Source organism: Pimephales promelas, chromosome 1, assembly GCF_988280905.1.
Source record: "Pimephales promelas chromosome 1, fPimPro1.hap1.1, whole genome shotgun sequence".
Taxonomy (NCBI): domain Eukaryota; kingdom Metazoa; phylum Chordata; class Actinopteri; order Cypriniformes; family Leuciscidae; genus Pimephales; species Pimephales promelas.
Genome location: NC_142769.1, coordinates 1,269,977 through 1,284,994, shown reverse-complemented (window position 1 = coordinate 1,284,994; position 15,018 = coordinate 1,269,977). Strand labels below are relative to the sequence as shown.

Sequence of the window (15,018 nt, the reverse complement as noted above, 5' to 3'; positions counted from 1 at the left end):
TGCGAGATATAAAGTCAGAATTGCGAGATATAAAGTCAGAATTGCGAGATTTAAACTATTCTGAGGGGAAAAAAGAAAAGATATTAGAATTTCGAGATATAAACTCGCAATTACAAGATATAAATTCGCAATTGTGCGAAAAAAAGTCAGAATTGTGAGATTGTGTCTTTATTTCTCAGAATTGCGACTTTATATCTTGCAATTGCGACTTTATTTCTCACAATTCTGACTTCATATCTCACGATTGTGAGATTAAAAAAAAAAATCGCAATTAGTATTGTTATTTTTTTTTTTTCCAGTGGCGGAAACAAGCTTCCATAGCAGACAGTGGTTTCAATCAGCCAACATACCAAAACAAATCTAATCTGTTTTCTTTTTGGGACCAATTTGGCATGGGATCCCACATTTAGGACACAGTTTGTCCTTACCTTAGTGTTTTTGTAACTTTATCTAGGGCCAGCGAATCCTTGTCTGTCACAGTCTGTTCCTAGAGACCCACAGCACTACATATGGGTGTCTCTATAAGCTAACACACCGTATTCCAATCAACAGGTCATTAGCATAGCGATCTATGATTTAAATCAGGTGTCGGATAAGCGAGACATGTGCAGTACTCTTGGTTCCTGGGAATAGTCACCGTCCTAAGCAGGCATGACAACATTTCTGGCAAAGTCATTTTTCTGTTGTCATTGAGAGTAAAAGTCGTGTATGACTCTGCCAGTCGCATGTTCACTGTCTATAATACAGCTATGAGGGACAATAGCTCACGGTTCGGTTTGTATCGCGGTTTTAGGTTCACGGTTCAAATAAGAATACAGGAAATAAGAACAAACAAGCAGCATATAGCGGTGTTCAAAGGCCTTTAAGCACAAAAGCATCATAAGACGTTAAGTTTTATTTAGCATACATTTAACCACTGACATAATAGATGGAAAAGACCATTTACAGCCAATACAGGCAATTTACCATATGGTTTTAAAGCTTTTTAACAGTTATAGCGCCACCTATGGTCCGATCTCGATAAAATTTGGCATGCTTGTTCAGAGTGTTATTTCACATATGCGTACCAATTTTAGTGAAGTTCTGAGTTATCGTTTAGGATTTACAGGATTTTGCCACGCCCATTTTCTAAACGACCCTGTTATAGCCATACGAAAAATGCAAAAGTTCAACTTTTTCCGATAATTAATTATCGAACTACAAGCACCAGCACAAATAGAGCAAAGATACTAATAAAATAAACAGTGCTTTTCAGTTAGGTGTAACATTAGTTTTCAGGTTCAGAAATTGAATAAATTAGGCTAAACAAATGTAAAATAACATTGCATTGCATATTGACTGTATGAATTAAAGTTTAAAGATAACGGTTACTAAACTAGCAGCTAGGTGGAGCCCATCTTAAAGTTACCTTTGTCCGGATTACTGTGTTCCCAACCGTTCCCAACGTGGATCCAAAACGTTAAATGGTTAAAAAAGTGGTGATTTTGTCCACATGGTTTCCCTATTTAACGTTTCCCTATTTAATCCCGGTAAATTCCACATCCTTTTAGGGATTTTAACATCTTTTTTTCACTTCGCTGCTTCTCCTCATTCGACTAGCTGCATGTTTACATTCGCGAAGCTGTCAACATGGCCGCCACCCCAAGTAATGACGTCACGACGCCCAAGCTCTATTCGCACTGGATGAGATATCTCTGTAAAACTAGTAGAAGTGGGAGAGTAACTCGATTTACGCTTCAAATACTTTTTTTTAAACACAAAATGACGTACATATTTACAGCGGGTCTATTCGCACGGGATTAGCATTACCATAACCGAAGGTAAAAGTCGCCGTAATATTATCTGACGTTGTCGTAATGATTACTGAGATGCACATTCGGACGGCACTAAAGTCACAGAGAAGCTCTGGTAATTATTACTTTACCCCTCCTCTCCATGTTACACTAGTGCCGTCCGAATAGGGCTTAAGAAGCTTTTCTCTTCACCCCAGGGAAACTCAAGTCGCTCTTTTGATGCTCTTTTACAGAAATCCACAGAGATTTCTTGCACCGGCCCCCTTCAGGATACCTGCCAGAGGAGATCTGGAGAAAAGCCGGTGAGTGCATCCGAACGTCTACACATGCACACAAATACGCCACCCTGGACCACAAAACCAGTCACAAGGGGCAGTGTTTTGAAATTGAGATGTATATTTCACATGAAAGCTGAATAAATAAGATTTCCATTGATGTATGGTTTGTTTCAGAGGTGGACAGAGTCAAATATTACCATATAGTGGTAAAGGAGTAAAAGTGCAGAAGAACTCGTTTTTAAGTATCAAAAGTAAAAATTAAATGTCAATGCATTGTTTTTATTATTGTTGCATTGTTGTATGTATATGCCCTCATATCACTATATCAATATCAATAACTAGAACACAGTTCCAGTGAGACTGAATAACGTCACCGATGGTTTCAGACACCCTATTTAAAGTGCTTTTAGTATGAATATGTTAGCCGTATAAGCTAGTGGTCTCTAAAATAAGGTCAAAATTTGCATTTAGGAGACCAAACCCCATGATGAAAATGAAAATCAGATTGATGTTAAAGGGATAGTTCACTTTGAAATTAATTTTTGATATGTTTTATCTTACCTCAAGGGCATCCAAGATGTAGGTGTCTTTGTTTCCACAGTATTTTCAATTTTTGACATTTTTCAGTCAAACCGTTGTTGTCTATCAGTCATACACTGGAGGCTAAGGGGGTCCACCAAAGAGCAGCACAGAGAAGTCCAGATTAAACATGATTTAATGACTCGTAAATGTAAGTACACACTGATGGCCTAAGACACGAAACGAGCGGTTTGTGTGAGAAAACCAACAGTATTTATATAGTTTTTACCTCTTGTAATCATAGCCATGACAAAATGATCTGACGGGACCATCGCTTTGGTCTGCGCATGCAACGTCACTCTTTGTTTATACAGAGATTTCGTAAGTTTTACCTTTCATTAAACATATTTAGATATACAGGAAACCGCAATGGAAGACGATTTCGGTTTATATCTAAATATGTTTAGTAAAAGGTAAAACTTTTGAAATCTCCGTGTAAATATTGAGTGACGTCAAACGCAAGCGATCATTTCCGGCGTAACATTGAACTGATTCAGTTCGGTTCAGTTGGACATCTGACATGATTACACGAGGTAAAACGATATAAACACTGTTGGTTTTCTCACACAAACCGCTCGTTTCGTGTCTTAGGCCATCAGTGTGTACTTACATTTACGAGTCATTAAATCATGTTTAATTTGGACTTCTCTGTGCTGCTCTTTGGTGGACCCCCTTAGCCTCCAGTGTATGACTGATAGACAACAACGGTTTGACTGAAAAATGTCAAAATTGAAAATACTGTGGAAACACCTACATCTTGGATGCCCTTGAGGTAAGATAAAACATATCAAAAATTTATTTCAAACTCAACTATCCATAATCTCCAACGTTGGACAGATGTTGTATTGTGGTTACTCGAGGACCTTGACCGAAGTGCAGAGTAAAAAGTACGATATTCGTCTTTCAAATTAAAGTAAAACATTTCCAGAAAAAAATAACACTCAAGTAAAGTACGGATACGGTTAATGAACTTTGTCACTGTCCACCTCTACAACTATATCTGACGGTGCAAAAAAACAAATCGAAACATTTTCAAAACACACTTTGCTGCATCAACTCACAAAAATAAACTTAGGGAGGAAATTTACTAAATATCTTCCTACAACATGATCTTTACTTAATATCCTAATGATTTTTGGCATAAAACAAAAATCGATAATTTTGACCCATGCAATGCATTTTTGGCTTTTGCTCGTGACTGGTTTTGTGGGTCACATGTATGCCGACTGGCCTGCAGGACGTCACAGCTGCAGTTATGCAAGGCCAGGAGGTCGGAGAAGGTCATTAGTGTTGACAGATCTCCATCTGTGACGGCCATGAAAGAGAACTGCCGTCGAGTCTGCAGTGATAATGCAGAAACCTGCAGTCAACAGCAGATCAGCTCAGGTAGAGCCGCAAACGTGACCCGGCCCGAAGAGACCAGCAAACAGGGTTTGTACAAGATGCTCAAAAGTACTTGAATTGGACTTTTTGAAATTGAAAAACCCTTGAAAACTGTCATGCAAGTTAGAATATGTTCATTCAACTAAAAAGGTGAAACTAACATATTATATAGACTCATTACATGCAAAGTGAGATATTTCAAGCCTTATTTTGTTATAATTTTGATGATTATGACTTACAATATTCTCATTTAAAATTTTTTTGGGGGGAGGAGGGGGGGGGGGGTTCATATCTGTAAGCCATAATCATCAAAATTGTAACAAATAAAGGCTTGAAATATCTCACTTTGCATGTAATGAGTCTATATAATATATTAGTTTCACCTTTTTAGTTGAATTACTGAACTTTTGCATGATAATTTAATTTTTCGAGTTTCTTGAAGTATTGAAAGTACGGAGGTGTATTGCATTCACTTGAAGAAAAAAAATCTACTCTGTTTTTCTGAATTAATGAGTTAATTTTTCATGAGAAAAAATGTTTTTGCTCTTTTTTTTTTAATTAATGAGTTAATTTTTCATGGAAATTTTTTTTGCTCTGTTTTTCTGAATTAATGAGTTAATTTTTCATTTGAAAAAAAGTTTTTGCTCTTTTTTGCTGAATTAATGAGTTAATTTTTCATGGAATTTTTTTTGCTCTGTTTTTCTGAATTAACTTGTTAATTCAGAAAAACAGAGCAAAAACTTTTTTTCAAATGAAAAATTAACTCGTTAATTCAGAAAAACAGAGTAGATTTTTTTTCTTCAAGTGAATGCAATACGCCTCCAATATATGAGAAATTAGTGTTTAATTTAATCGACAAACAGTCTTTTCACTCAAAATTAACACTCAAGTCCGTCTGATATAGATATAGAGGCATTTCGCATGGCTATGAGCGTGATATTTCTCATAAACATGATACAGCTTTCATTACTCAGCTCAGTGAAATATTGTCATAATGGTTAAAGTTACCAGCTACACTATATTTGTACCACTATTGGTTTAGTTTTTTAGAATATGAAAGATATTAGTTTTATAAGTGAGATCATCTGTACAAACCCTGAAGAAAGGAAAGTGAGGGGAAACACAGCTGGATTGTTCTTGGATTAATCTGTTTTATTATTAAATGTTGGCCATAAAGGTCACACACAACCCTGATGAGATCAGCCAGAGCACAGGTGGTGTGACAGGTCAAAGGGCACGTATTAATTGTGACCCACACCAGTAACATTACAGCTGAGAAAAATCAATATGCCATTACTCATTTATTATTCTGCTGTTGTCTGCAAATCTCAGCTGCATTTTCACTGTGACAAAATCCCCTTTAACCCACGCAGGTTCTACAAGTATCCCACTCTCGCCAGCATTAAAGCAGCTTCAGAACAAACAGGGTGAGTAACAGCACCCGAATTACACCTGTACTACCGATGGCCCTGAAGACTTAAAGCGCTGGTATAATGCCCTTTCACAAGATGTAAAATAAGTCCCCAGAGTGTGAGTGTGAAGTGTTAACTCTAAATACCCCACAGATATTTTTATACTACGTTAAAATTGTCACTTTTTGTGTGTGAGCAAAAACGTGACGTTTGTGTGTGTGTCCCTTTAAATGCAAATGAGCTGCTGAAAAATTAACTCATTAATTCAGAAAAACAGAGCAAAAACTTTTTTTTCTCGTGAAAAATTAACTCATTAATTCAGAAAAACAGAGCAAAAACTTTTTTTCTCATGAAAAATTAACTCATTAATTCAGAAAAACAGAGCTAAAACTTTTTTTTCTCGTGAAAAATTAACTCATTAATTCAGAAAAACAGAGCAAAAAAAAAATCCATGAAAAATTAACTCATTAATTCAGAAAAACAGAGCAAAATATTTTTTTTCTCATGAAAAATTAACTCATTAATTCAGAAAAACAGAGCAAAAAAAAAATTCCATGAAAAATTAACTCGTTAATTCAGAAAAACAGAGCAAAAACTTTTTTTCCCATGAAAAATTAACTCATTAATTCAGAAAAACAGAGTAGATTTTTTTTTCTTCAAGTGAATGCAATACGCCTCCGTAGACTTCAGTACCAAGTGCAATATATACATTTTTTGTATGATTTTTACACTCTGCTTGTGTTTGCTTTATGCTTTTTCACCAATTCTGCATTGGGTTTTGGCCAAACACAGAGCATCTTTGAAGGCAGAATGTGTGTCTGCTACAGTTTGGATCCGACTCGCATTGGGAATGTGCTTTAAATGTGCTTTAGGTCACGAGGTCTCAGAGCTAAAAGTTCACATTAGAAAGGTTATAGACCCTGCACTGCAAGGAACCCTAATGTGAAGACACTCGTACACCTGCATGTCCTGAAAACACATGGACACACACACACACACTCAATGGCATCCTGGTTTTTGGAGTGATTCAGGTTTAAAAGCTACTTTTGTAACACTTTACAATAAGTTTCATTTGTTAACATTAATGTATTAACTAACATAAACTAATTGTTACAGTGTTTATTAATCTTTGCCGTATTATGTTCATGTTAGTTCACAGTGCATTAACTAATGTTAAGAAATACAACCTTTGATTATCATAATGTATATATAATGAACATGAATATTATTGTAAAGTGATACCAAAATATCGAATCATATATTGTTAGGCAAGCCTGTGCGTATCTACAGTGTATCAACACTGGAAATAACTGTAAACACTGTCGTTCGGGATTAATTATTAATAGCTCATTTATCTGTCAGAATGTTTTAAATCTTGGATGATGTACATGTGTTCGGAGAGATGAAACAAGCCGGAAGCTTTGAGTGCCTCAATAAAGGATGTTGAGAGGAACTATAGGGATAATGTCTTATTTTATCCTCTTGATATTCTTCATTTTCACAAACTCTGAATCAACACGCACCAATGCTATATTTTCTATGTGTCATAATCATTTGTTAACAAACAAGTATTCAGTACTTCAGTAAGCTCATTGTTTCTGCATTAAATTATTACATTGTTTAAATTTAACTGTGATTTTGTAGATAACTTACACCGTGTCCTCACTACACGCGCCTCGCGATAAAATGCCTCAGAGTTTTTGCCGCGACATGCGACGACTCTGTTTTAGAAGCGGTTTCTATTTTTCTGCGACGTTGCGCTGGAACAACAAACGCAAAGTGTGGCGATGCCAATCTCAGGCTCTGTTTATGTGTTTTATTTAATGTTGAAAGCGTGTAATGTGACTTTGGGCTGCTCAATTAATGAAAAATGATTATTTCACATGACTTTGGGAACGTGTTGCATTTATTAAAAAGACACCGAAAGATTTTGAAAAAAATCGAAATTTGATCATTTATTGTACTTTAATTATTAAAATAATTAATTAATTAACTAATAATTTATTATTGGTTCATTAATTAATAATTAACAGATAATACTTTAATAATTCCCATTAGGAGACCAGCCACCGGGGGGCGATCGAGACTCTGGGTTTATGAGCTATATTGGGACCAGCCACCGGGGGGCGATCGAGACTCTGGGTTTATGAGCTATACTGGGACCAGCCACCGGGGGGCGATCGAGACTCTGGGTTTATGAGCTATACTGGGACCAGCCACCGGGGGGCGATCGAGACTCTGGGTTTATGAGCTATACTGGGACCAGCCACCGGGGGGCGATCGAGACTCTGGGTTTATGAGCTATACTGGGACCAGCCACTGGGGGGCAATCGAGACTCTGGGTTTATGAGCTATACTGGGACCAGCCACTGGGGGGCGATCGAGACTGGGTTTATGAGCTATACTGGGACCAGCCACTGGGGGCAATCGAGACTCTGGGTTTATGAGCTATACTGGGACCAGCCACCGGGGGGCGATCGAGACTCTGGGTTTATGAGCTATACTGGGACCAGCCACCGGGGGGCGATCGAGACTGGGTTTATGAGCTATACTAGGACCAGCCAACGGGGGGCGATCGAGACTCTGGGTTTATGAGCTATACTGGGACCAGCCACCGGGGGGCAATCGAGACTCTGGGTTTATGAGCTATACTGGGACCAGCCACCGGGGGGCAATCGAGACTCTGGGTTTATGAGCTATACTGGGACCAGCCACTGGGGGGCGATCGAGACTGGGTTTATGAGCTATACTGGGACCAGCCACTGGGGGGCGATCGAGACTCTGGGTTTATGAGCTATACTGGGACCAGCCACCGGGGGGCGATCGAGACTCTGGGTTTATGAGCTATACTGGGACCAGCCACCGGGGGGCGATCGAGACTCTGGGTTTATGAGCTATACTGGGACCAGCCACCGGGGGGCGATCGAGACTGGGTTTATGAGCTATACTAGGACCAGCCAACGGGGGGCGATCGAGACTCTGGGTTTATGAGCTATACTGGGACCAGCCACTGGGGGGCAATCGAGACTCTGGGTTTATGAGCTATACTGGGACCAGCCACCGGGGGGCGATCGAGACTCTGGGTTTATGAGCTATACTGGGACCAGTCACCGGGGGGCATTCGAGACTCTGGGTTTATGAGCTATACTGGGACCAGCCACCGGGGGACATTCGAAACTCTGGGTTTATGAGCTATACTGGGACCAGCCATCGGGAGGCGCTTCGGTTTCATTTTTCAGCACTTGTGCGGCACGCTTGGTTAGGACACAGAGTTAGACAGTCTCCTCTGATAACAGATCACTGTAAATTGTGTACTCATGCATTTTCTGTAAAGCTTCTTTGAAACGATGTGTATTGTGAAATACGCAACACAAATAAACGTGAATTGAATTTTCAGAGGCAGTGAATGAAGTGAAGAGGGTGTTGAGAGGATCCACAGGGATAACGTCTTGTTTTCTTCCTCATTTCCAGAGGAGGCAGTGAATGAGGTGAAGAGGCAGGCCATGTCGGAGCTGCAGAAAGCGGTGTCGGACGCCGAGAGAAAAGCTCACGAGATGATCTCGGCTGAGCGGTCTAAGATGGAGAGAGCTCTGGCCGAGGCCAAGAGACAGGCGTCCGAGGACGCACTGACCGTCATCAACCAGCAGGAGGACTCCAGCGAAGTGAGTAACAAACACACAACCCGTGTTCGGGGGAAATTCCCATTCGAACTTACACCGATTCGAATTAGGGGTGTAACAATATATCATGTGACAATATATCGCAATACAAAAATGCAACAGTATCGTGGATAGGTTACCTTATTAAACTACTATATAATGTTATAATGATGCAATGAGGGAACATTTGTGGGTCCTGATAATGCCAAATATCTGATGTTACCAGTATAAAATGGCCAAAATTATTGAAAATATACCTAATCAGTGAAAGAGTGCAAGCATATATATCTAAAATAATTCAGTTTTCAGCTTCAGAATCATTCGGAGTCTCTATTGTACTGTGCTTTGGGTTTCAGCACCATATCCAAGAATATTCATTTACACACACAATGATAGACCAAATTTAGCATTTTAACCCTCAGGCGCTCTTCGGTCATTTCTGACCGAAAAATTTTCTGTTTTGAAATTTCTAAAAATCACAGCTTCATCAGAATGTTACGAAACTTGGTGACTTTTATGGCATTGGGTATGTGAACACAAAAAAAAATTGAGGTCATGATCCGAGCAGGCTAAGTAGTCGTAAAAAAAAATAGTCACACTTTTGATCTTTGGTCAAAAATGACCGTGAATTTAAAAAAAAAATGTGAATTTTTGTTTTTTTGTCAATTTTTTTTATAAGAAATAGTTTTTGAGATTGTTCCAACTATATATTCAAATCCACCAACAACAACAACAACAAAAAACTGTGCATAAGCAGCTGGGGAATTCACATGCCTCTCCATAGAGAGTTGTACATGCCATCTAGTGGTTACACCATGATTCTACGTTTTTCTCTATACTGTAACCAGATGGTGCTAATTTTCTTCAAAAAATATTTTTTTTCTGAAGGCCCAGACTCTATATTAAACTAAAATACTGCATTAATATTTTTTTGAAAAAAATAATATATATATATATATATATATAGAAAAATATATATATTTTTCCATGGCAAAAATAAACCATAAATATTGCATAAATAATAATAAATTCAATTAAATTGTCTCAAAATACTAAATTAAAAAGAATAAATATTATAGAACAAAATTTAATTGCATTGGTTTTACTAGGATGGAGACAGTTTCATTTTTAGGTGACCGGTCACTTTTGACCGGGAAGAATAACAAGTGTGACTCCGAAACGAAGAGCACCTGAGGGTTAATCAACAGTAAAACATTTTGTTAACCTTATGTATTGGAGTATCGCCATAATATCGTATCGTGAGATTAGTATTGTGATATCGTAACATGAGGGTATCGTTACACCCCTAATAGATATTGATACTTATTGGTTTGTCAATAATAACAGTCCGTGTCTCTCCCGCAGAGCTGTTGGAACTGCGGTCGCAAGGCTAGCGAGACGTGCAGCGGATGCAACACCGCGCGCTACTGCGGCTCGTTCTGCCAGCACAAGGACTGGGAGAAGCACCATCACGTGTGCAGTCAGGGCCTGACCGTGCCGATCGGGACGCCCTCCTCCACCTCCTCGTCGTCATCATCCAGTGTCCCGCCCACTCGCTCTGAGAGCACTCCTCCAGGCCCGCTGTCCAGCGCCAGTCCTAAAGACGCGAGCTCATGTAGCGTTTCTCGCTCCACCACTCCTGCAACTCCCGCTCTGATGGACTCCTCGTCCCGTTGACTGATGAACCCCGAGTGCTGAACCACGTCTACTAGTGTTGTCGAAAGCGCCGATTACGGTACCAAGTCGGTACTGAAATTTTCAAAATGTGAGTGCAATCGTAAACTCCTCTGATTGGCCGTTGTGTTCACACGCTCATGGGATATGTCTGTGATTGGCTACAATTATCAGCACACGTTTTATTTTTAAACGTGTTAGCAAGCGATAGCGCTTTTCAAACATTTTTTTTTTTTACGTTCGAAAATTGATTGCTTTTTAATATTCGCTATTACTCCAACGCAAGTGAACAAGCACGCCGTTGTTTGTTGCGTACACACATGTGTTCAAGTAAGCCAGAAATGCGCAGATTCTGCAATACGAGTTGCGTATTCGCGCTACATCTACGCAGATTTGGCTTACACGAACTTCCCCAGCAAAGTGAGTAAACATAGAAACCCGCCAGATTGGCTCGTGATTGGACAGCGTTTCCCGCCAAAGTTCATTTGTACTGCATTTGGCGAGTCGGCGAATCTCAATCGCGGAATGTTGCGCTACACTGTGCTGAAAATTCACGCCAATAAATCATCAAAAAATATTGCTGACTTGTGCGTCTCTAGCGCCCTCTTTCCACTCGTCCTAATGCCTGTGGGGTGTCCGTGGATTTGCCTGTATTTGGTGTTGAAAATGGACACGGAAAATCGATTCAATTAAAAATCGGAACAGGTTTTTGTTCACAAAAGTGAAGAGCGTATGTATATTTACAAAATTTTTTGAAGCGCTGATCATTCTAGCCAATCACTGACATATTTGATGAGCGTGAGAACACAACGGCCAATCAGAAGAGTTTACGATTCCGCTCAAAGCATCACATTTTTCAAATTTCAGAACCGACTTGGTACTTTTGACAACGCTAACGTCTACTGCTGCTACAGCATCTTTCATCCAAAACTAGCTGAGGAACCTCCACCGTACTCACCCGTCCTCTCGTAACGACCTGGCTTTCACGTCTACGTTAAGCTCTTGTGTTTCTAAATCTCCAAAAAAGCTCAACATGAGCAGGGAAAGCCAGGGAACAGTTACACACGTTTATTCATGTTTTAAGACATTGCCTCAACACCCTTTAAGTGAGGTTTGCTCTGTGAGAACTGGAGAAGCACCACCAGTCAAGATTCGGATTGGTAACATTTTTAATGTTTTTAAAAAAACAATTAGCAATATATAAAATGTGAATATTTGATCCTGTGATCAAATCTGAATTTTTAGCATCAGTGTCACATGATCCTCCAGAAATCACTCTAATATGATGATTTGATGCTCAGGACACATTTATAATTATTATCATGTTGAAAACTAAACATTTAAATAACATTTTCAACATTGATAATTATGAGAAATGTTTATTGAGCAGCAAATCATCATAGAGTAAATTCTGAAGAGTCTATTTCACAATATTACTGTTTTTTTTTTTTTGTATTTTTAATCAAATAAATGCAGCTTTGGTGAGCAGAAAAAAAAAAAAAAACATTAAAATGCGTACCGATCCAAAACGTTTGCCTGGTGGTGTGTCTAGTTCGGATTCCTGTACATTGAAAGGTTAAACAGAACCACAGAGCAACTTTGCATTTAATTTCTTTGGCTTTAATTAAAACAAACGAAACGTTCAAAAATCCACCAAAAGAAATAATAATAATAATAATAATGATAAGAAGAAGAAGAACCTGTTAACTACCTTGCTAGCGAGCCAAGAAAATCTACACCAGACTCACCTCTCTGTACTGACGTGAACCCAAATGAAAACAAGAAGAAAGAAAATGATCCAAACCTTTTTATTATTACACTGCCAAAGTTACGAAGAAGCACTCATCTTGTAACCAAACGCAAACAACTTCACCGCCTCAGCAGAAACTGAATAACCAGTGACTAGAAGCTCGAACCTTTGCTGAGTTCCCGCTCGGATCTCGAGGAACGCCCGGAGTCAGAGTGACGTTTAAAGCACGAAGAGAAAAGGCGAGGATTAGCAAACGAAAAGGCAACGAAACTGCCAAAAAACCTCAACGGATTGTACACTAAGAACGAGCCTTTTCTTCTGAGACATTTTCGTTTTTTGTTGTACGATTTCACTCGTTTTCCAAAGCATGACTTTAGAGACTGGCGTAGACTTGGTTCTCTCTTCTCTCGCTCTTTCTACCTCCCCCCTGTTATGTGCTCATCCCTTTTGTCTCCTGACAGAAGCTCAAATCCATGAAGGGATCAAACGTCGCTTGTAGATATTACTTTGTTTCTTGGATGTCTCCGTCTTCGATTTCTGCTTGTGTGCGTTCTCCGAATACGGGACGCCATTTTTTTTTTTTGTCTTCTTTTAGGTTTCAGCCGAACATTGGACAGAAAAAGACACTCTTTTAACGGGAGAGAAGCTGTGTTGTACCTATTGTTGGATTTGTTGTATCAATATTGATGATGAGAATCCTCATGTAGAATATTTTATACCGCTCGCATTGTAAGACAGTGAGAGAACGGAGGTGCAATATGGAAAGAGAATTCAGCTACTGAATTGAACCTCAGAAAAGCGGCCCTTAGGGTACCTTATAATATAAATATACATATAAATATATCTAAAAAATTACCATGGTTAAATTAATGTGAATGTACATAGTATTTAAAAAAAAGAGGTCCAAAAATGAGTTTGCCAAATAACAGAAACCTTTAAAGTATAATGTCTAGAATTTCATTTCTCTCCATTTGATCTTTTCTGTCTTGAATGATCATTTTACAACGTGTGGGATTTTGCTGACGCTTTCGTAGCCATCGCTTCAACGACACGCCAAACTGACCTGGCGAGTTCCCAAACTGGGACACCACTAGAATCTGTGTGAAACATTGCCATCCTTTGGGCCAAAGTGTCACTGCAGTGGTTCAATGTGTAATTTCTTTGCATGCACATACAATCACAAAACCAAACCCTCGATTATCCAAGAGTCAAGCAAACACTATGATGGTTCTCAACTGGTACCAAGACTTTTTTACTTGTGAACGTTGAACTAAACATGATATTGCAGTCTGGAAAACATCAATACAAGCTTCATGTTTGTTAAAGGTAAAAATATCCCTGTTTACAGCCTTTTGTTTTGGTCAATTTCTAAATTCACAATGGCGTACCTCTGATTACGGACCAAACGTCCTGTTTGTTGCTCTAGGTTTGAACTCACCCTGGAAATATCAGGAACACATGACCCGGATAATATTAAAACACCAGTCTGATGAAGTAGGTGTCTCTCTCTCTAACTCTCTCCCGCCATTTTGAGGATTTGTTTTGATGAACCATCGTCTCTTTGCCTACTAGCTACCTCCCGTAAACAAACCCAAATCAAACCACTAGCAGACATGCAAATCGAGCAAAACCAGGAGCGTGTTTCCCGACCGTTTTCGTGCTTCGCTATCACAGTACGACGCATCGTTGAAGAAATCAACTAGCCAGTCACGACTGTTTCCCGAAACCATATTGTCGCAAATTGTTCGTTGGTTAATGATGTCATGCATGTGGTGGAGTAATAACGGTACTTTCCTGTTATCCGGACCCCACCATATACCATTTAGGAACTATAGTCATCCCTGATTGGTCTTAACCCCAGTGACGGGTAGGTTTAGGGGCGGGGTTAGGGGTAGGTCAGTCGTCCCTGATTGGTCTTAACCCCAGTGATGGATAGGTTTAGGGGCGGGGTTAGGGGTAGGCCATCGTCCCTGATTGGTCTTAACCCCAGTGACGGGTAGGTTTAGGGGCGGGGTTAGGGGTAGGCCATCGTCCCTGATTGCTCTTAATCCCAGTGACGGGTAGGTTTAGGGGCGGGGTTAGGGGTAGGCCATCGTCCCTGATTGGTCTTAATCCCAGTGACGGGTAGGTTTAGGGGCGGGGTTAGGGGTAGGCCATCGTCCCTGATTGGTCTTAACCCCAGTGACGGGTAGGTTTAGGGGCGGGGTTAGGGGTAGGCCATCGTCCCTGATTGGTCTTAACCCCAGTGACGGGTAGGTTTAGGGGCGGGGTTAGGGGTAGGCCATCGTCCCTGATTGCTCTTAATCCCAGTGACGGGTAGGTTTAGGGGCGGGGTTAGGGGTAGGTCAGTCGTCCCTGATTGGTCTTAACCCCAGTGATGGATAGGTTTAGGGGCGGGGTTAGGGGTAGGCCATCGTCCCTGATTGGTCTTAATCCCAGTGACGGGTAGGTTTAGGGGCGGGGTTAGGGGTAGGCCATCGTCCCTGATTG

At 39.9% G+C, this 15,018-nt stretch overlaps 1 protein-coding gene across 8 annotated transcripts in view; it reads left to right on the top strand.

Annotated features, from left to right (window-relative positions):
- cbfa2t3 (CBFA2/RUNX1 partner transcriptional co-repressor 3) overlaps positions 1-13,316 on the top strand; it is a 74,711-nt gene extending 61,395 nt beyond the window's left edge. For 4 of the 8 annotated variants that reach the window (XM_089132518.1, XM_089132389.1, XM_089132541.1 and 1 more), the window contains exons 9-12: positions 2,027-2,095; positions 5,407-5,460; positions 8,917-9,107; positions 10,452-13,316. In XM_089132518.1, the coding sequence (XP_088988644.1) occupies positions 2,027-2,095; positions 5,407-5,460; positions 8,917-9,107; positions 10,452-10,781 (644 nt within the window). In that variant the 3' untranslated portion in view covers positions 10,782-13,316. The remainder of the gene's footprint in view (positions 1-2,026; positions 2,096-5,406; positions 5,461-8,916; positions 9,108-10,451) is intronic. The other 4 variants (XM_089132465.1, XM_089132597.1, XM_089132431.1 and 1 more) reach the window with 3 other exon arrangements.
- Positions 13,317-15,018: the final 1,702 nt, after the last annotated feature.